Source organism: Sander lucioperca, chromosome 18 (genome assembly GCF_008315115.2).
Source record: "Sander lucioperca isolate FBNREF2018 chromosome 18, SLUC_FBN_1.2, whole genome shotgun sequence".
Classification (NCBI taxonomy): domain Eukaryota; kingdom Metazoa; phylum Chordata; class Actinopteri; order Perciformes; family Percidae; genus Sander; species Sander lucioperca.
In genome coordinates, this window is record NC_050190.1 from 30710405 (window position 1) to 30732345 (window position 21941).

At 41.7% G+C, this 21941-nt stretch overlaps 1 protein-coding gene across 1 annotated transcript in view; it reads left to right on the plus strand.

Annotated features, from left to right (window-relative positions):
• The window catches only part of eipr1 (EARP complex and GARP complex interacting protein 1), a 72988-nt gene that overhangs the window by 45651 nt on the left and 5396 nt on the right, over positions 1-21941 (plus strand). The window contains exons 7-8 of the mRNA XM_031321437.2: positions 14400-14567; positions 20007-20174. Coding sequence (XP_031177297.1) covers positions 14400-14567; positions 20007-20174 — 336 coding nt within the window. The remainder of the gene's footprint in view (positions 1-14399; positions 14568-20006; positions 20175-21941) is intronic.

The window sequence follows — 21941 nt, forward strand, 5'->3', positions numbered from 1 at the left end:
GCAGCATTATTTAAATTATGGAATATTACACTCCGATATTGGGGACAGATAGCGGCATTTAATGCAAAAACCTGACACATTTTCACTTCTTCTCAGCCTGTCTTTTTCATTGTATCTTTGCTTTTACATTGTTCAGAACTCAGTGCCTGTTGTAAAGGGCTGCTGTTGTGATTTTTAGGCAAAATCTTTTTTATTACTGTAGTTGTAAAGGTCAAATTTCACTTATACCGTAGGTCGTCAGAAAGTGCTTGGCAGCATTCCGAAGAGTTTACTTGGTGAAAAAAAAAGTTGGCATTTTTACATGGAATATGGTGGCTGTAACAAATGTAAAAATATCACACAATATTGATTAAATATACAACAGATTTAATATACAACAGATCGATGATCGACGTGATTGAAGTGTTGAAACCTCAGAGCTTCCAGCTGGTACAAATAATTGGGGTTGCTGTTTGTAACATAATTAAATGCATTTAGACACATGACAAATTTGAATTTGAATTTGAACAATAAAACACACACTTGCTCAATTTCATACACTCAGGGTGCACTTGGAGTCCTGGTATGACCAGTAGCTTATGGTGGCTAATGTTAGCCAATGTCAGCAATGATACAGCTGCATATTTGATATTAAGGAGACAGTTTGCTGACTTTTGCCTTGTTCAGACCTGGCATTAACATAGGCGGTGCCAGGGGCTTGGGGGAGCAAAACATTGCTGTGGTTAATTTATAAAACAAATTTTTTGTTAAAGGTCCCATGCCATGAAAATGTCACTTTATGAGGTTTTTTAACATTAATATGAGTTCCCCCAGCCTGCCTATGGTCCCCCAGTGGCTAGAAATGGCGATAGGTGTTAACCGAGCCCTGGGTATCCTGCTCTGCCGAAAGCTCAGATGGGCCAATCTGGAATCTTCCTTTTATGATGTCATAAGGGGAAAAGTTACCTCCCCTTTCTCTGCTTTGCCCGCCCAGAGAATTTGGCCCACCCATGAGAAAGAGAGAGACATCATGGCTTGCAAACAAGCGAAGCACATTGACTGTAAATATTAATGGACAATGCATCCGGTTCGGCGAAGTGCTGCCTTAAACCTGCATTCTATCTGAATTCCAGCAGAGGGCATCACGTGCAGATGCAAAAGGAGTTTGGTTTCTGTAGAAGTCTATGAGAAAGTGACCCACTTCTCACTTGATTTATTACCTCAGTAAACATTTTCATAATGAGTTCATGGTCTCAATCGCTAGTTTTAAGTCTTCTGCAACACAGAATGATGTTCATTTTTTGAATAATGGTCTCGTTGATTTTAAAATCGGCGATAAAGTAGGGGGTGTTTTAGGGCGTGGCTATGATGTGATTGCCAGTGAAAGTGTGTAACGTAACGTAGAGTGTAAGGGCTCCTCCCTTACTCTTCCCTCTCGTCTAAATTCGTCACAACCAGGATGGCTGCGCCCGTAACTGCAAACTCGACGACTCATAGCAGATCTCCACAAACCAATGGGTGACGTCACACGTGCTCTGCCCATTAATATTAACAGTCTATGGCGAAGCATGGCAGTTGGTCAAGGCCACACCCCCACCCTCCACCTTGCCCCCCCTCTCTCCTCTTCAATAGCATTTAAAGCTACAGACACAGAAATGGCACATACTAAGTAAAGCTCATTGTGAGACTGGCTCTAGTGGCTGTAATTCTGCACCAAGGCTGAATTTCGGGAGACTTCAGATACAGTATTAGGGGACCACTAAGGCCTATATAAAAGCACCCAAAAAGCAGCATGTCATAGGACCTTTAATGTGTGAATACTATAATTTTATATTTGAAAAATGAAAAAATACACCTGTACAATCTAATGTTATTCAGTACACGGCTCTGCCATAGTCTACCTATGAATTTGTCAGAAAATTGTAAATTCAGTTATTTGTTTGTTACTCAATTGAATTATATGTGTATTATCATACCGTAGGTAAAAGTGGTGTTGTACTGGATTACATTGTATTATTATTATTATTATTATATTTTTGTCCTTCCCATTTAGATACATGAGGGGGACAGAGTATTAGAAAGACCTCTCAATATAAAGCAGTCCAGTACAACGCCATCACTAACTAATAATTAAATGAACACCACTATGACATCATAAAGTAGACTTTATGCAGACCAGTTGTATTGAATTGCATTAGATTGTACAGGTGCACCTAATAAAGTGGCCATTAAGTGTATGTTTTTGTTAGATTTAGATATTTAAAGTCAATGAAAGTGCATCAGGGCTGCACATGTGCACATGGTAAAATAAAGACAGTGATATTAGCAAGTAGTTTAACTATTTACATGATTAAAAACTTGAACAGATTTTGTCTGCCACAGCTGCTGACTGTGGATTTTGTGACTACCGACCAGATTTATCTAAGCAGGCTAAGTCTAAATATTCTTTTGACAGTGGGTGTGGGCTGGTCTCCCCCCTGTGCACTAGCAAATACATCTACTTGCCATAATTGACACGACTGGCATCAGAATGGCTCTTTCTGAAAGCCCTGCATTCAAAGCTCCAACATCTTGTCCTTTTCGTGATGCAAAACAATATTGAATTAATGTCGTATTTTTGATGGAACAATTTCTTGAGAAAATGCCACAAAAAAAATTGATACAGTTGCAGACCCCCCTGTCATTCAGAAATCATTTTGGAGTTATGTAGCCTTATCAGTCATACTGTTTGGCCATTGACAAAAATAGGTCTCGTATGCTGACAAGAAAAAGTTTGAAAATCAGAACTTTTTGAGGAACTATGCAGGTCAGATACAATTATCATAGCCTGGAAGACACGGAATGTCAGTCATACTGAAGTTTAGAATGTATAGCACGCATGGATACATTAATGTATATGTGTACTATAGTAACAATTCTATATAACTTATAACTTTCTTTGTAGAGAAATTATGAAAAAACACTGTTGTGTTAGTTTGTGGGGAATCAACTGTGTGTCATTCTTGGCACACTGGGGTGCTTTGAGCCTTAGAATAATATTAGGGTAGCTAACAGGCATGTAGTACTAGCCACTGTGTGTGTGTGTGTGTGTGTGTGTGTGTGTGTGAGTGAGTGAGACATGCCTGTCACTGGAGATGTTCTTCCACTGCGTCTCCCCTGAATTCCCTCTTGGATCGACAGTCCACAGTGAGGGGCTAGACACACACACACACACACACACACACGCACACACACAAACAGAGCTGTGAAATAGCTGTCACGCTTGCGGCCATACCATGCACTGCGGGGTGCATACTGAAAAGCAGTGCAGTGCTGCAGTGAAGCATGGACTCTCTACACCTCCTCTGTGCTGTATATTTGTGCATGTGTGAGTGTGAGCGAGAGAGAGACCGACGAAGAGCAAGAGAAGGAGAGAGAGGGGGCACAATTAACAGATATGGAAAGAGAGAGCGTAAAAGAAGGTGAAATGATTGATAGTGGTGCTATTTGCTCCTTCACAATCCAGGTTAAAAGTCAGCTGTCTGCTGGTACAAAGACAAGTACTAGACAGCATCACAACTCGTCATCCACACAGACAACAGAGGTTCCTGTTCACACTGCACGCCTCCTGACCAAAAACAGCCTTTTCATTCCACCTGTTCAACAGATATGGCAGTGCTTCAGCGTGCGATAGGGTACCCAAGGTAAACCATTATTCAAAAGCCTTTTCCATCATATTTTATTCACATATTCAAATATAGCACCATTATGCAAAACGTGTTGCCTATCGGGAGTATCGTATATCACATTCTAATACGAGCCGTTATGCAAAAGATGTCAGCTGTTTTTGAAATAGTGTTATTCCATATGCCGCTGCTGATTTGAGGGTAACCTTTTGAACCCGGCTACTGTCAAATCGATCATCGGTAACCTTTTCATGTGCTCCAAGTCCCTCCTCCCCCCACCCCCTCCCCATCAGACATGAACCAGACATCATACTGTAACTCTCATAATGGTATTTTCATGACCTTATGCAAACCTTGAAATTAAAGAATAAAAATGAACAAAAATACCTTTTAGATTTGTGACACATGCCCACCACCCCACTTAGTTACTGTCGCTATGGCTGTCAAGCTTTCTATTCCTGCACGGTTCATGTGCAGTTTACAATGATAATAAATGTATGATAAAATGTATTATTAATGATGGTTTAATGGTGCAGATTTACCACTCGAAATTCTTTGTAATTTTTGAAACCGTGGCTACTTTATTTCCGACAGAGGTAAACAAAAACGGTCTGCTCTACATTATATTGTCCTAAACCATCTCTATCCATAGAGAAAATGTAAGATCCGACAGTTTTTTCCTTCTAACATAACCCTGTTTGGCTGCTTAGCTTACGTAGTTGTTCTTCTTACGTAGTTGGTGTTACATATAGTGCTATATACTGTAAATAAAGTTTGATTTGATTCTTATTTTCAAATGGTATATTTTCAACTTTTAACCTTACAATAACACGCTTTTAGAATGAGGACTAACAGACATGTTTGACAAATATAATACCATCTCGCTTAACGTTCACGCTGGGGTTGCTGGAATGTGAATTTCCCCCAATCCAGTGAAAAGCAGGACAGACCTGCTAACTTTAGGCTAAACTGTGATATATTAATATCAAGGACTGGCTTACACAGTGGATGTGGTAGTCATGAATGGAGCTTTTTTAAATGTTACCTGTAACCCCACAAACTAATGTAGTTTGGCGGGGCGGTGGCGCTGGGTAGAGCATGCAGGAGGCAGGACATGTCACAGATTACACTGCACTCACATAGCCGGTTTGTAATTTGGTCATGAACAACCCAAGTCCTTGCAGTTCCTTGAATTTGTCAGACAACTTTACACCGCCTTCACATTGGCACAGTAGATACGACTGCGGAACGACTGGAAATCATTCATTTCCTATGGAGATTCACAGACCGCATGCAAATGGGTCCGAACCGATGCGAACAAGTGCGGTGTGGAAAAAATGGGGTCCGTTGGTCATCCGGATGCGTTAAAAAAATGTAACTCGTACGACAGGCAACGGACGGTTCCTATCCAACAATCCGAGCGGAAGTTAGCGTTGCTATGGTACGATAAACAAATCTGAATTATTAACTTTAAAAAAAATATTGTGATTTCATAACGATATGTTGTCATGTAATTTTTTTTTAATTTTCATGATTTCCTAACGTTATTAGGGCAGTTAATACAATTGCTCGTGTTAGCTAATCAACGCTAACTAGTTAGCTAGCCTGAGCTTGCTAGCTCAAGTGAGTTGACGTTATGTCTGTTTATATCTATATATATATATATATATATATATATATAACTTGCTGCATGTAAAGCACTTTGTGACTCTGTCTGTGATAGGTGCTATATAAATAAAGTTTACTTACTTACTTACTTACTTAGCCCTCAGATGAGAGGTCATAGAGAATTGGACATTCGGACACTGACAGAATGAGTCATTCTCTCCGCCATTTTTTTTCTACTCCCGATTTCTACAATTCCGTCGCTTTCAACGGTGTAGTACAACGTCCACTGGGGGCGCATTACGTATTACGGAACTGATTTCAAGTGCCAGTGTGAAGGCGGCGTTAGGGTCGGCCCTTAGCAACAAAAGTTCCTGGATTTTGTTGTCTCTCCAGTTAGACATTCTATTTGTTTGCTTCCGGTTTCACGCCAGCCCCATGATAGAACCGTCATCAGCACGCCCACTAGCTCACTGTGAATTCTCTATTCACACATAGGCTCAATCAGACATAACGTGGACTTTGTCCTCGGGAGCTGGCAGGGTATAGTCTGTTTAATGTCCGATCCAACTGATTCAGACATTTGCATTCTTACATACAACTCTTCTGGGTAATATCTCGATAGTTTCAAGGTTTGCAGTGCATGTGTGAAAGGGGCTTGACTGTTTAATCCATTATTTACACTTTTCCTCTTGTGTTTTAAGTTTTGGAAACGCAAAAAAAGACGCCACTCTTAAATCTTCAATGTATGTAGAAACCTAAAGCTTGACATACCTGCCATTCATAGTTAGAGTTGCTAAACTATGATTGGACAATAGCTTTTTGTAGGGGTGGTACGGTTCATGAAAAAACATCCGAACCGCTCGGCTCGCTTGTCTCGGTTCGGAGCGTGTGTGCGTCGCACGGTTCGTCAGTAGACTGTTAATGTGCACTAACCACTTACTGCTGTAGTGCCCACTTTCGACACCTATGTTAAAACACTTACTGGAAACGACGAGGGGAATGAGCGTGACGAACGCAACACATGGCAGCTGATTGGACGAACGCGTCACGTGGTTCTTGCTGCTCCCGAATTTCAAAACAGACTCTAATGGCGTCTCGTTCTGAATACGATCTCGTATTTTACGAAAATAGTTCACCAACAAGTGTTTCTGAAAACATTTTAAGCGAGAAATAAGCCATACAGTTGCTGAATCTGTCTGGTTTTTTTTATCTTTTTTTTTTGAAGGTCAGTTTAAAAGATTTTCGTCAGATTTTGAGAGGCGCCGAGCCAACCGCTCCTCGGGAGTGTGGAGTGCTGCAGGTCACGTCACATACAGAAATGTCAAGTGGGAGAGATAAGGAAGGCTGCCCAGAGTTGGAGGATGCGCTAGCGTCGTATATAGTCTGATGTGTGGGAACATTTTGGATTTCATGTTACCTATGATGACAGCGGAAATAAACAATAGATAGAACTGCCACTGTCTGCATGTATTGTGCAACATGCATTCAATATGCTAATTTTAGCTATATATCATATGCTGTAAATAAGTATATTTCTGGAGTGTTAATGAGTAAAAGAAAAAATAACAAGAACCGTACAGAACCGAAAACCGTGACCCTAAAACCGTGATACGAACCGACCCGTGGATTTTGTGAACCGTACCACCCCTAGCTGTTTGGGTTAACGAATGTTTAAGTCATTTTTATAAGACTAAGATGTATCACATTGAGATACATGGATACTTAATGATTTGTAATGGTATGATTGCTACAGTGCTATTGACAAGTACTGAATTCAGACATCTTTAATTACAATAACATGATGTTTAGGGGATGTAACATTATTGTTTGCCAGTTTACACTTCAGTCAGTTGTGATATTAGTTTTTCTCTCATCGACTTTTATGAGCACTTCATGCTAACTATCAGATCCCCCCCCCAATCATTTAGGCTGCTTGGTGTAATGATCCCTTACTTTTGTGCATGGGAAGGCTCTTGCCCTCTCTTCTTCTCTCCCTCCTTTCTTCTCTCCCTCCCTCTACCTGCCTCACTTTCTCACATCTTTCTTTCTCTGCCAGCTCCATCTCAAAGCCAGGCTTTAATTTTGATCAGCGATGAAATGATTGCTCTCCTCTTTCGATTTTTCTTCTCATCCCCTCCCTCCCCACAGCAGTTGTCATAGAAACAGAGGTGTGTGTGTGTGTGTGTGTGTGTGTGTGTGTGTGTGTGTGTGTGTGTGTGTGTGTGTGTGTGTGTGTATTTGCGTGTGTGTGAGTTTGTGTGTGACTGTGAGCGTCTGTGTTCCAGTCGATCCCCTCAGCAGAGAGATTTATCGCCCAGGCTAAGCCAGGAGTGTGTGTGTGTGTGTGTGTGTGTGTGTGTGTGTGTGTGTGTGTGTGTTGGCCAAATGTGTGCTTGTCTGTCTACCTTTGTAGCATCCCTCTTACACTCCTAAATCTTCTTCTGTATTTACACACATAACAGTATTTTAGGCAGTGTGTTTCCCCAGTTTTATGTTTTTATCTGTGTGTGCCTAACAGTGTGTGTAATAGGTCCCCTGTCCCCTCATCAACCCCCCATGACCACCCCCCCCGCCCCTCCCCATCACACACACTCACACACTTTCAGCCTATCTGGCTGGATGACTTGAGATTGAGTGTGTTTGGTGGCTTAGGTCGGCCACAACTCTAATCCTCTGCACTCATACAAACACAAACACACACTAGCACACATACAAAAAGTCCCAGGTCTCTCCACTATTAGCCAGGGCAAGGGGAAGTGTGTGTGTGTGTGTGTGTGTGGGTGTGTGGGTGTGTGGGTGTGTGTGTGTGTGTGGAGGGGATTGCTCAGAGACACCAGAGAGGGAAAGAGCGAAACTAACCCAATTTCCTGCTCCATTTCCTTTTCACGCGGCCGGCGCGTCCCATTCCACGACGGGCCGGGTTGAACAGCAGCCACCCTACAGCCCGGGGTCACGCCTTTTACCTCAGAGTCACACACAAGAGAGGGAGGGAGCACTGTAAATAAATCATGTGCTCCAAAATTACACATGAAACAGCTATTTTGAGGGAAATTGAAGTTCACCCAAAGATCCCAAGTCGACTCAGATTCATTCTTCTATCTTCCTTAAAATCCTGTTCCATAAAACATGTGGTAATGATTAGGAAAAAGCAGCTGTATAATAACTGTAAATATAAAAAGTTGGGAAATATGGATAGCATCCTTTTTCACGGTTTATGTGGTTTTGTATTGTAATATTGATAGATATATCGTGATATAGTAACATTTTTGGAATATCAATTGAGAAACCTTCAGCAGAGTCAAGTCATCACTACTGTATGTTGGTGTTGTTAAACCACAGAAGCACACACTGGTCACTGTGATGTTTAAAGGGTAATTTCCATATGCAATGTAATCCTATAGGGCATATAGGCACCGTCAATGTACGTCCACTAAAAGTGCTGTTTTTGCCGCTGACGTGCTCAGATTGTTAGTCTTAGTGTCGAGAACATTATGGAAAGGATCCCTACAGAGATCTGCCTTTTTTTTAAAGAGTAAGATCCTTTTTGTTTAACCAGACACAGCCCTGGAATCGCCATCGCCAAACTCACCAGACTCCATTTTATGAAAAATAAACCTTGATAGAAAACTGTCAGACATCAATCAAACAACCATAACCATTGCCTAATCCTAGTGCCTTCCAGGCAGCGCTGCCTCGAAGGAGACGTTGGGGGCTTAAAACACAGATAATCATCAAACAATGACTTAGAACACATATGCCATATTGAAATCACAGAACTTATCAAATGGCAATATTCCTGGGCTCTCGAAACTACAACACCACCCTTAAAAATGGGATTTAGGTCTTTGTGCTTGCTTTATTTCATTGAGAATGCACTACATACATTGGTATAAAGTATGCAACTGGAACACAGCTCATGTTTGGAAATCTTGACATACTCAGACAACATGTTGAAGTAGAAGGCCAAACAGAGTGTGCAGACCTCCGCCAAGGCCATGCCCTAAAGCTCAGCGCCGGACGGTTTCCTTAATCCTGCTCCCACCTTTGGTTTTAGCGATATTCATGGTTTGGTAAAACATCGGTAAAAGTTCATGCAGAGAGTGGTACTTCAGCAGAGGAGCACAAAGGGCATATACATGCTAATAAGTTCAAACCAGATATCAATTTATGTACACTCATTTGTGCAGAATAAGTCATTTAGAACATGCATGTTTGCTCAATCTATGCTCCATGAAAAATGTGTGTTTTCAGTGGAAGTTGGTGGAAGTTATTTGACATTGTCTGTCAAGCTCCATATGCTAACACCAACGACACGGTCCAGTGGCAGTGACAGCACGTACAAACACACACACACACACACACACACACACACACACACACACACACAGAGTCACACAAAGTCCCTGAGTTGTCTTGACCTAATTGAAGCCCAGCGGTCTGCCTGAGGTCATTCTCTTATACCTCCTTTATTTTAATGAGATTTTTAATTAGCATGTTAATTGCCTAACGTGATCAGCAGGGTGACTAGCTAGCTGGCTAGCTGCTGTTGGCATCCAGCTGGGCCATAACACTGAGGCTTTCCACTCTGCTGAACAAAACCGTGCCAAGCTGAGCTTTGCTAGGCTAGCCTGGAGAGCAAATGGTCTTAAAAGAAAAAGAAGTACTGATTTTCTACAGTCTTATTTTGCACGTATGGTGGGGGCAGAGCTCTAGATCTAATTAATTACCAGTTTATTCAAATGGGTTTCCATTTGCTGATACCACGTTGATTTGCTGCTTTCTTCTTTCATTTAGAAAACAGGCAGCTTCCTCATATTAGCAACAGGACCTATAATACATATTCCTGTCCACCTAGTAACTTTATTACACACACAGTAGAAGGGCTGCTTATGCAGAAATAGGATTTTTCATATGACATGTTCTAAATGCTGTTCTGCAGTCCTTAATATGTTTTATCATTCTGTATATAGACAAATCCAGGTTGAAGGCAGAAGTAAACAAGCCTCCATTACTGTGGTGGCATCTCGCTGGCCAAGTACTGATCTAGGGACTCCTGTGTAGAATCTAAAACACAGAGTAGGGGTAGTAGTTGCATGTTGACAGTGGACCGACCAGGGACCACTTTTGAAGTCTGATTTATGCTTCTGCGGAGGCTCCATGCAGAGCTTTCGCCATAGCCTACGTACGTGGCCTGAAGTTTATACTTTGGAGTGTGGGCTGCCGGTGGAGATCCATCTAGCTCACAGCGGGCCGGGGTCTGTGAAGGATGACACGCCGGGCAGCGAGGCAGCACCAGCCACTGTCACGTTAGCCTGCTGAGCTCCTGCTGAACTCCGACACACAGTCGGACAAAATTTGCAAATAGCCATCAATTTTCATAAAACAACACATATTTGATCTCTACATAGTTGATTTCTCGCATTAAAAAGTCTCAGAAGTGAATTTACTAATTAAATAGCAGACAAACAATGTATAAAATTTCTGAGCTCTGCGTGACCTAGATTCAGAAGACTAAGCTGACCTCAGGTCAGTGGTGTAGCCTATGTAAATGTTGGGGCGTGACAAAGACTAGAGACTAGAGCCAAATACGGTAGGAGTTGAGGAGTTGACGTCAACTATGAGCTTTGTTGAGATTCGCCCGTTTTCAGCAGCAGTTTCAAATTGTGAGATTTGCACAGGAAATAGGTGTCAATGGGATTTTGAGGTTCTATGTATGTCCTATTTACCCTCCAAACTGTCGTTTTTCAACTATGACGAGGTAAAATCGGTTTTGCATTCCATCACCCCTTTAAAAGAGGAAGCCATAGTATATATTTAAGGAGAGAAGATAAGGTGAGCCGAGGAAAATGTATAGGAGATGAAAGGAGGTGGAGGGGGTGGCCGGAAAGATGAAAAGTGACACAATGCACAGAGCGTCCTCTCTTCCTCTCCTTCTGTTAACTTCCCTCTAGCAGGAACTCAAGGCTGTGCCGTTGTGAGGCTTGCCTTTATAATTTACCACCGCCGGAGTCGGCTTCTTTATTGAGCCTGGCCTTCGCTGACAGACACGGAGGAGGCTTTGATTTAGCCTGGGAATCAGTCTCTCTCTCTCTCTCTCTCTCTCTCTCTCTCTCTCTCTCTCTCTCTCTCTCTCTCTCTCTCTCTCTCTCCTATCTCCTTTTGTTGTTTTGTCACCCCCCCCCCTCTCTCTTTGTCACTCTCTCTCTTTAATTCAAAAATGCTTTATTGGCATGAATGTCAGGAAAACAATATTGCCAAAGCGTCAAGGATAATTCAATTCAATAATAATAAGATGAAAAAAAATACGTGTGTGTGTGTGTGTGTGTGTGTGTGTGTGTGTGTGTCAAATGTAAAGAAAAAGAAAATTAAAAACATGAAGTAGAGGAGTAAATGAGCAGATAAGAGTGAGCTGTTAGGAGATGAACTACAGATATGTGTTGTGCTGGTTGTCTCTTAGGCTGCTCTCTCTCTCTCTCTCTCTCTCTCTCTCTCTCTCTCTCTCTCTCTCTCTCTCTCTCTCTCTCTCTCTCTCTCTCTCTCATTCATTCAGCTTTTCTCATCCACACCCACCCTCTCAGGGGTCTCAGTCACTGAGCTTGTAGACAATTTCAATTGTAAAATTACAAATGTTATTGATACCATTGCTCCCATTAAGGTAAAAACTGTCTCTGATAAGAAAAGATCTCCATGGAGAAATGCCATACTGGTAAGAACAGAAAAAAGAGAGTGTCGAAAAGCAGAACGCAGGTGGCGAAAAACTAATCTCCAAGTCCACTACAACACCTATAAAGAGAGACTTCGCACTTATAATTTGGAACTGAGGAATGCAAGGCGGTCCTTCTTCTCGGACATTATTGCCAAAAACAATAATAATTCACGTGCTTTGTTTGCTACTGTCGATAGGTTAACAAACCCTCCAGTACCAGTAGCATCTGAACTTTTATCCACAAAGGCCTGCAATGATTTTGCCACCTTCTTCAATGACAAAATTCAGAAAATTAAACAAACAAATTCCATATTGAGTACAGGGTATGTGTTGTCACAGTGTCCAGGCAAAACAGATTCCAATATGACCCAATTTCATATGATTAACCGTAAAAACCTGGAGGACATTATACAACATCTGAAAACCTCCTCCTGCTGCCTTGATATTCTACCAACGGGCCTTTTCAAAAATGTTGCAAATTGTTTGGCTACAGATCTTCTACAGATTGTAAACACGTCTCTTCTCTCAGGTATCTTCCCACAGGCCCTGAAAACTGCAGTCATTAAGCCACTCTTAAAAAAGAACAATCTAGACACGTCACTAATGAGCAACTATAGGCCGATATCAAACCTTCCATTTTTAAGTAAAATCATTGAAAAAACGGTTTCTCAACAACTGAACCTTTTCTTGTCACTAAACAACAGTTTTGATGCATTCCAGTCGGGTTTTCGACCACACCACAGCACTGAGACAGCTCTTGTTAAAGTCTTTAATGACATCCACTTAAACACAGATAGTGGCAAAATTTCAGTCTTGGTATTACTTGATCTCAGTGCTGCATTTGATACGGTCGACCATGACATATTACTAGACCGATTGGAAAACTGGGTTGGCATTTCTGGCTCAGTACTAAAGTGGTTTGAGTCTTATTTAAAGAATAGGGACTACTTTGTGTCTATAGGGAATTATACATCTGAGCATACAAATATGACGTGCGGAGTTCCCCAAGGCTCAGTTCTGGGGCCTCTCCTGTTTAACATCTACATGCTTCCACTGGCTCAAATTATGGAAAACAACAAAATAAGTTACCATAGTTATGTGGATGACACACAAATTTATATAACCTTATCGCCAGGGGACTATAGTCCAATACAACAACTGACTAAGTGCATTGAACAAATTAACGACTGGATGTGCCAGAACTTTCTTAAATTAAATGATGAAGAAACTGAGGTGGTTGTTTTTGGAGCAAAAGAGGAACAATTAAAAGTCAGCACTCAGCTTCAAACGATAATGTTAACAACAACAGACAAAGCCAGAAATCTTGGTGTAGTCATGGACTCAGACCTGAATTTTAACAGCCACATTAAGACAATTACAAAGTCAGCCTATTACCACCTTAAAAATATATCAAGGGTTAAAGGACTTATGTCTCAGCAAGACTTGGAAAAACTTGTCCATGCTTTTATCTTCAGTAGACTAGACTACTGTAACGGAGTCTTTACAGGTCTCCCTAAAAAATCAATCAGACAGCTGCAGCTGATTCAGAACGCTGCTGCTCGAGTCCTCACTAAGACCAAGAAAGTGGATCACATCACTCCAGTACTGAAGTCTCTACACTGGCTTCCAGTGCATCAAAGAATTGATTTCAAAATACTTTTGCTGGTTTATAAATCACTAAACGGTTTAGGGCCAAATACATTTCTGATCTGCTACTACACTATGAACCACCCAGACCTCTCAGGTCGTCTGGGACAGGTCTGCTTGTTGTCCCCAGAGTCAGAACTAAACAGGGGGAAGCAGCGTTTAGTTTTTATGCTCCACATATCTGGAACAAACTCCCAGAAAACTGCAGGTCTGCTGCAACTCTCAGTTCTTTTAAATCAAGGCTGAAGACCTATCTATTTGATGATGCCTTTCTTTAAATAACTTCATTTCTTATACTGAAGTTGCATTGTTGACACTGTATGACAATCTATATAAGCATATAAAGAGAAATTCCTATTTTATCTGCTTTTATATATTTAACTGTTTTAATTGCTCTTCAATGTTTCATTTCTTATACTGCACTGTAACTTTTATTCTTGTATTTTATCTGTTTTAAATTTTTTAATCTGTTTTCATGTAAAGCACTTTGAATTGCCCTGTTGCTGAAATGTGCTATACAAATAAAGCTGCCTTGCTTGCCTTGCCTTGCCTTGCCTCTCTCTCTCTCTCTCTCTCTCTCTCTCTCTCTCTCTCTCTCTCTCTCTCTCTCTCTCTCTCTCTCTCTCTCTCTCTCTCTCTCATATGATTTCTCTCCCCGGCTGCTTCCTGGCATTCTTCGCCCTTCATTCTTTCAAATATTTTACTCTCCTCATCTGTCTTCCTCTGCATACCTCCTGTCTTTTCCCTTCTTTCTAATCACCTCTCTCTTCTTCTCTCTCCCTCTCCCTCTCCAGTCAGATCTACTGTATAGAGAATGCCCATGGCCAGCTGGTGCGTGACCTGGACTTCAACCCCAACCGCCAGTACTATCTGGCAAGCTGCGGAGACGACTGTAAGGTCAAGTTCTGGGACGTGCGCAACGTCCAGGAGCCCGTCAAGACCCTGGAGGAGCACTCACACTGGTGGGTGCATTGGTGGGGGCCGGGGTGTCGGACTGGGGGTGGAAATGGGACTGAGTACCCAGGGCCAAAAAAAGATGCTAGAATAAATAGCTGTGAACGCGAGGAGGGGCCCATAGAGAATTGCCTTTCTACAGAGCTATGCCCCTGGGTGGGGGTGTCCAGAAAAGGTTCAGGCAGGGGTGGGAGGTGGATGGGGTACTGTCCTTGAACCAGAGAACCCAAGTTCATGTCCTGATGTTAGCAAGCCTCCGTCCTGCTCAAGTGTCGCACTGAATCAGAACCTGCTCTAATCCTCCCATGTTTGGGTGGAAATAAATGAAGTAATGCCATTGTTGCACTAGAGGCAGTTAGTCTTTGGACCGTATTACAGCTTTTGGGAGGTCAGTGAGCCTTCTGGTAGCTGGTACAATATTAAATTACATTTATTTAATTGAATATTAGCTTCCTTAATTTAAGTTTTTTTCTTCTTCTCTGGGACATAATGCAGGGAGGGATAATTGGAAATGTTAAATGTCCCATGAAATGGTATCTTCTAATCATCACTTTTTTTAATGTGAAAATGAAGTAAGGGGACAGCGACACTTGTTGCCCGGTAGTTGAAATCAAACCCTCAAAAATATTGTTATTTTTTAGATTATTTTTTGGGGCATTTTTAAGGCCTTTATTTTCACAGGACAGATGAAGACATGAAAGGGGAGAGAGAGGGGGAATGACATGAAGCAAAGGGCAGCGGGTCGGAGATGAACCCGAGGCTGCTGCGTCGAGAAGTACACCTCTACATATGTGCCCCCGCTCTACCAACTGAGCTAACCCGGCCACCCCTGGGCAAATACTGTATAATGCAATGAACTCTTGATACTCTTAACTTCCTAAGCATTTAGTACAGTCTGTTTACAGTCTTGAAACTGAGTCATGTAAATATCTCTCCCTTAAAATTGGCAGATTCTGTCTACTGCACCTAACTTTAGACAGATTTGTTCTGTACACAGGGTTGAAAAAAAGAAATCTAATTCAAAAATGGAATCAGCTGATCAAATCATTTGCCCTGGATCTTCATTATAATGGAATGTTATGCTTTTACACTCATTGTACGAGACGAGTGCGAGATAAAATTCCATTCACCTCCATTCTAGTGTATTGGGGTGGAGACAGAGTTAGATATCTTAAAATCTGGGCTAAGAAAACTTATTTTCATTTTCATATAAATCTACCAGGAAATCAACATTTTTCTAAAAGTTGTTTCTTTAAAGAGACATTCCCCCTTTTTTATATTGTTAAATTCCAAAGTTTCCCCACAGCTAAATTAACTTGTGTTTTGGACATTAAACATTTGATCTTAAACTTTAATACATGATTATAATTCACAAGAAATATTACAGAAATAGGTAAAAAAAAAGTTGAATGTGTGGGGGGAAAGTATTTCCTGTGTCTAATACAATTATACTGTATTTGTATAATGGAGAAAAAAAAGCCTTTCCACAACATTAGAGTGTTATTCAGGAACATTTAGTAAAACTCGCTGACAATAATGATAATCATGACGATAACTCCTTCGCTCCGCTGTTGATTGGTTTCTGGTTTTATTAATGGCTTTATCTCCTAACTAATGAAATGCCCTAACTACTGCTGGTGCAATAAAAGGTAGTAATACACTAATTACTAATTAAATAGGCAGCTACTCATTTTGTGAGTAAGGATTGAATCACTGGGTCAAACGCAGCCCAGTCCTGCACTAGCTCGTCTTCTGTGAAGCTTCAGGCAGTGCTCAGAGCTGAATATAGTGTGCTGCAGAAGTGTGTGTGTGTGTGTGTGTGTGTGTGTGTGTGTGTGTGTGTGTGTGTGTGTGTGTGTGTGTATGCATGGGAGACACTCTCTCTCTTTCTCTCTCCTGTGTGAGCTGAATAGATGATCACCGTGTCTGCGAGCCAAACTGGGCTACTGCTGCAGCACACCAAAATCTCACCTGATAAAGGCAGACACACACACACACACACACACTTAGGCACATCCACAAGCATATGCACACAAGTATGCCTTAGTGTACGTGCACACACACAAGAGCAGTGGGCGTTATCTCCAAAAGAAAGAAAGACTTGGCAAACATATCCATAACTGTAGATAGCTGCAGATGGTATCTCTTTAGATAGGAGATGTGTGTGTGTGTGTGTGTGTGTGTGTGTGTGTGTGTGTGTGTGTGTGTGTGTGTGTGTGTGTGCGCGCGTGTGTGCGCGTGTGTGCGTGTGTGTGTGTGTGTGTGTGTGTGTGTGTGTGTGCGTGCGTGCGTGTGTGTGCGTGTGCCACCATCTAATCTGGGTTTTTGCATGGGCTCTCTTTTTATCTCTATGTGTGGCTACATGCATTTGTGTGTGTTCAAGCATTTCTATAATGCATATGCACATGTCTGTGTGTACACTTATCTTTAGTGTGATGCATGCAGTGTATGTGTTTTTGTTGTGCACTCAAATGTTTCTGAGCGCAGCCAGGATATGGCCTCAGGGCTGCTGTGGGTATTAGGGACTATTTTTTTTAGCAGGGAAGCGGATTAGGGGAGCACGGGGAATGGCGTGGCCGAGGCTGATTTCCTGTCAACAGCCTCCGTTATCCCTCAATCCCTCCCTGTAAGGGAACTGGGACCACACTCTGAGCTGTGCCCCGGGCTCACAGAGAGAGAGAGACATAGACAAACATAAAGAGAGAGAGAGAGAAAGGAGATGAAATAGAGCAAGAGAGGGAGACAGTGTTGACAATCAGAGAAATAGAAAGAGAGGGACAAAAATGGATAGGGGAACGCAGCAAAGTTGTGGAAGAATTGGATTTAAAAAAAGTGGAACGGAGCAACAAATATAACCAGGACTAGGGTGTTTATGATAATGGTCATCAAATCATGAACTAAGCCCAAATATAGACTGAAAGGTACCAAATCCTCATTATTGGCATCTGACTAGACATTTAGAAAGGCTGTGAATCCCACTGTGAGAACGCCGCATTTTCTGCATGATTTGTGTGGGCACGAGTGTGTGAAAGAGAGATAGAGACAGACAGTTTCTCTGCACAACTGTGTGTGTGCGTGAGTGCGCGTGCATGTTTGTCTTTCAGCATTGTGTGGTCTTGCCTTACATACAGAATCAACATATAATATATGTATGAGTGCTTTTACTCACTATAGTATTATCACTGCATTCAGTGCTTGGTTACTGCTGGTTTGGAACAATGGTAGACACATACATGGCTGTGGACACTTTAATACATCCATGCATGAATTTAAAAATGCACTTCACCTCCCCACATTGCTGCATTGTTAAATGTTAAAGTGCTCATATTATGCTTTTTGGCTTTTTCCCTTTCCTTTATTGTGTTATACAGTGAGGAAAATAAGTATTTGAACACCCTGCTATTTTGCAAGTTCTCCCACTTAGAAATCATGGAGGGGTCTGAAATTGTCATCGTAGGTGCATGTCCACTGTGAGAGACATAATCTAAAAAAAAAAATCCAGAAATCACAATATATGATTTTTTAACTATTTATTTGTATGATACAGCTGCAAATAAGTATTTGAACACCTGAGAAAATCAATGTTAATATTTGGTACAGTAGCCTTTGTTTGCAATTACAGAGGTCAAACGTTTCCTGTAGTTTTTCACCAGATTTGCACACACTGCAGGAGGGATTTTGGCCCACTCCTCCACACAGATCTTCTCTAGATCAGTCAGGTTTCTGGGCTGTCGCTGAGAAACACGGAGTTTGAGCTCCCTCCAAAGGTTCTCTATTGGGTTTAGGTCTGGAGACTGGCTAGGCCACGCCAGAACCTTGATATGCTTCTTACAGAGCCACTCCTTGGTTATCCTGGCTGTGTGCTTCGGGTCATTGTCATGTTGGAAGACCCAGCCTCGACCCATCTTCAATGCTCTAACAGAGGGAAGGAGGTTGTTCCCCAAAATCTCGCAATACATGGCCCCGGTCATCCTCTCCTTAATACAGTGCAGTCGCCCTGTCCCATGTGCAGAAAAACACCCCCAAAGCATGATGCTACCACCCCCATGCTTCACAGTAGGGATGGTGTTCTTGGGATGGTACTCATCATTCTTCTTCCTCCAAACACGGTTAGTGGAATTATGACCAAAAAGTTCTATTTTGGTCTCATCTGACCACATGACTTTCTCCCATGACTCCTCTGGATCATCCAAATGGTCATTGGCAAACTTAAGACGGGCCTTGACATGTGCTGGTTTAAGCAGGGGAACTTTCCGTGCCATGCATGATTTCAAACCATGACGTCTTAGTGTATTACCAACAGTAACCTTGGAAACGGTGGTCCCAGCTCTTTTCAGGTCATTGACCAGCTCCTCCCGTGTAGTTCTGGGCTGATTTCTCACCTTTCTTAGGATCATTGAGACCCCACGAGGTGAGATCTTGCATGGAGCCCCAGTCCGAGGGAGATTGACAGTCATGTTTAGCTTCTTCCATTTTCTAATGATTGCTCCAACAGTGGACCTTTTTTCACCAAGCTGCTTGGCAATTTCCCCGTAGCCCTTTCCAGCCTTGTGGAGGTGTACAATTTTGTCTCTAGTGTCTTTGGACAGCTCTTTGGTCTTGGCCATGTTAGTAGTTGGATTCTTACTGATTGTATGGGGTGGACAGGTGTCTTTATGCAGCTAACGACCTCAAACAGGTGCATCTAATTTAGGATAATAAATGGAGTGGAGGTGGACATTTTAAAGGCAGACTAACAGGTCTTTGAGGGTCAGAATTCTAGCTGATAGACAGGTGTTCAAATACTTATTTGCAGCTGTATCATACAAATAAATAGTTAAAAAATCATACATTGTGATTTCTGGATTTTTTTTTTTAGATTATGTCTCTCACAGTGGACATGCACCTACGATGACAATTTCAGACCCCTCCATGATTTCTAAGTGGGAGAACTTGCAAAATAGCAGGGTGTTCAAATACTTATTTTCCTCACTGTATATCTTTTTGTGCATGTTATAGGTTTACAAAGTGAAAAAGCCTAAAGTCCACCCTAAATGGACTTACCATCTCCAACAGAAAACACTGTTCACAAACTGCTCCAAACAGCTCTATTGTAGTCCAGCCTTTACTTCAGAGATAAACGTTATAATACTCGTCTAGCTGCTAGCGTGGCACTCCCTCATACTCTGCTTCTGACTGGCTAGTAGTCCTTACCTAGCTACTGCGTACGTGAGACTCCCAACAAAGATTGAACAGAAGTGAGATGCCTCACTCTGTAGCTAAAACAGAGAGCTCAACACACAGGGTGAAAAGAGGAGCTGCAGCAATGTGCAGTACAAAAATAGGGTGTTTTTTGATAATTAAACCATGTAAACCTATTCTGATATAACCTCTAAATACAATTATGAACCTGAAAATGAGCATAATATGAGCACTTTAAATGCATGTCTGGTGTGTTTTTGGGCCAGGGTGTGGAGCGTTCGCTACAACCACAGCCACGACCAGCTGGTGTTGACAGCCAGCAGTGACAGCCGCCTCATTCTCTCCAACATGGTGTCCATCTCCTCAGAGCCATTCGGCCACTTGGTGGACGATGAGGAGCTCAGCGAGGGGGAGGAAAACCACCAGGAGGACAAGTAAGAGCAACTCAGCCTAATTAGAAAAGGAAATGCTTCCATAAAAATGTAAAACTCAGTATTTATTGCTTTTTTCCCCCAAGGATAGTCTAGTTTAAATGGTAAAACAGTGGCTTTAAATGAAAACAAGTTATGGTTTTCCAGGCTGTAAGACTGTAAAAATTAGAGATGCACCGATTGACCGGCCGGTGACCGGAATTGGCCGATTTTCACGTCATCGGCCATGACCGGCGACCTGCCGGTCAGACTGACATATGCCGATTTTATGCCGTGCACATGCAGAGTTTTCGCTGTATGCATGTAGCAGCGGCGCACTGCCGCTCAATCAGCTGTTTATGAAATGTCATAAAGTCGTAATTATACACGGCTCTGCAGAGCTGTCTGCTCTACTGATCTCAGGCGAACAGTCAGCCGCTCTCTCTCTCTCCCCTCTGAGGCTGAACAACTGGAACATGAAAACCGCACTCACGCGGGTCCCGTGAAATATGACAGCTACAGTTTATCGGAAAATAGCGTTGGGCACAATGACTTTGAATTTACTGTTTATCAGACCCCAGATGAGACAAGAAGCTAACGTTAGCAAACGCTGTGTGGTCCTTCTGCCTCTGACGCCCCGCTGGCCGCTGTAGGAGACGCTGTAAATATAAAAACTAAAAAAAAAGAGACGCTGTATTCCTCCGACACGCTGTATTAACGTTACTGTTTAAAACGCTTTCCAGGTTAGTGGGGGTGCATACCGCTTAAAACCAACATTAAAAACATAGTAATCTTTAAAGAGTTTAGTTTTGTTGTTAAACTGTGTGTAAAATGAGCGGTGACGTTAAATCATCTGTTTCAGGTAACGGCACTCTAGGGTACCGTCTATTTGCTGGATTGTTCCGAGGTAACCATCGGTAACTAACGTTAGCAGATAAGCCTGTTGACAGCAACGGTAGTGTTCATATTTATGCACAATGACACATAAAGCAAACTTGCTAAAAAAAAAGGAACTACACGCTGTTTTCAGGTAACGTTACTATTGACGTTAAAACAGGCCTGTGTGTGTTTTGAGAAATATCTTTATACTGCATTAAGGCTATATTTATTTTATTTTTATTTTTTTATTTATATTGGCTATTATTGTATTGCCATTACCTGTTTTCCCTGTTTTCATACATACAGAAGTTTAGTTTGCTAAATATATCACAATTGTTTAGTTGGATATTGGATGTGAAAAGAAGGAAATGGTTCTTCCATAACATTGCACTTTAGATGTGTGTTAATTTCCCACACCAGGAGTAATTTATATAGTTGTATTTTATAGCGATCAGTTATCTATTTAAAAAATGTTCTATGTTCTATGCAAAATGTAACATTTTCTATTAAAGAAAAGATAGAAAATAAATATTTGTGTGTGCTGTAAAGTGGTTAGAAAAAATGAAATCGGAATCGGCTAAAATCGGTATCAGCTGGCCTAACTCAAAGAAAATCGGAAATCGGAATCAGCCTAGAAAGTTGTAATCGGTGCATCTCTAGTAAAAATGTAATCATTTGTATTTTAAGGATTTAAAAGTCCACAGCATCTCACTGGACTTATCAGAATGAATCTTGAGGAGGTCACAGGTTTTTGGTGCTATGGTGCAATACACAAGAGGAAAATAAATAGAAATTAAGTGGTACATTTTCAGTTTCGCTGCCAATTATTGTTGTTTATAACCATGTATAAACCATCCTTCATTGCCCCACTTATTAAACATGGCCAGCATTGTGATTTCATTTTTTTGGATG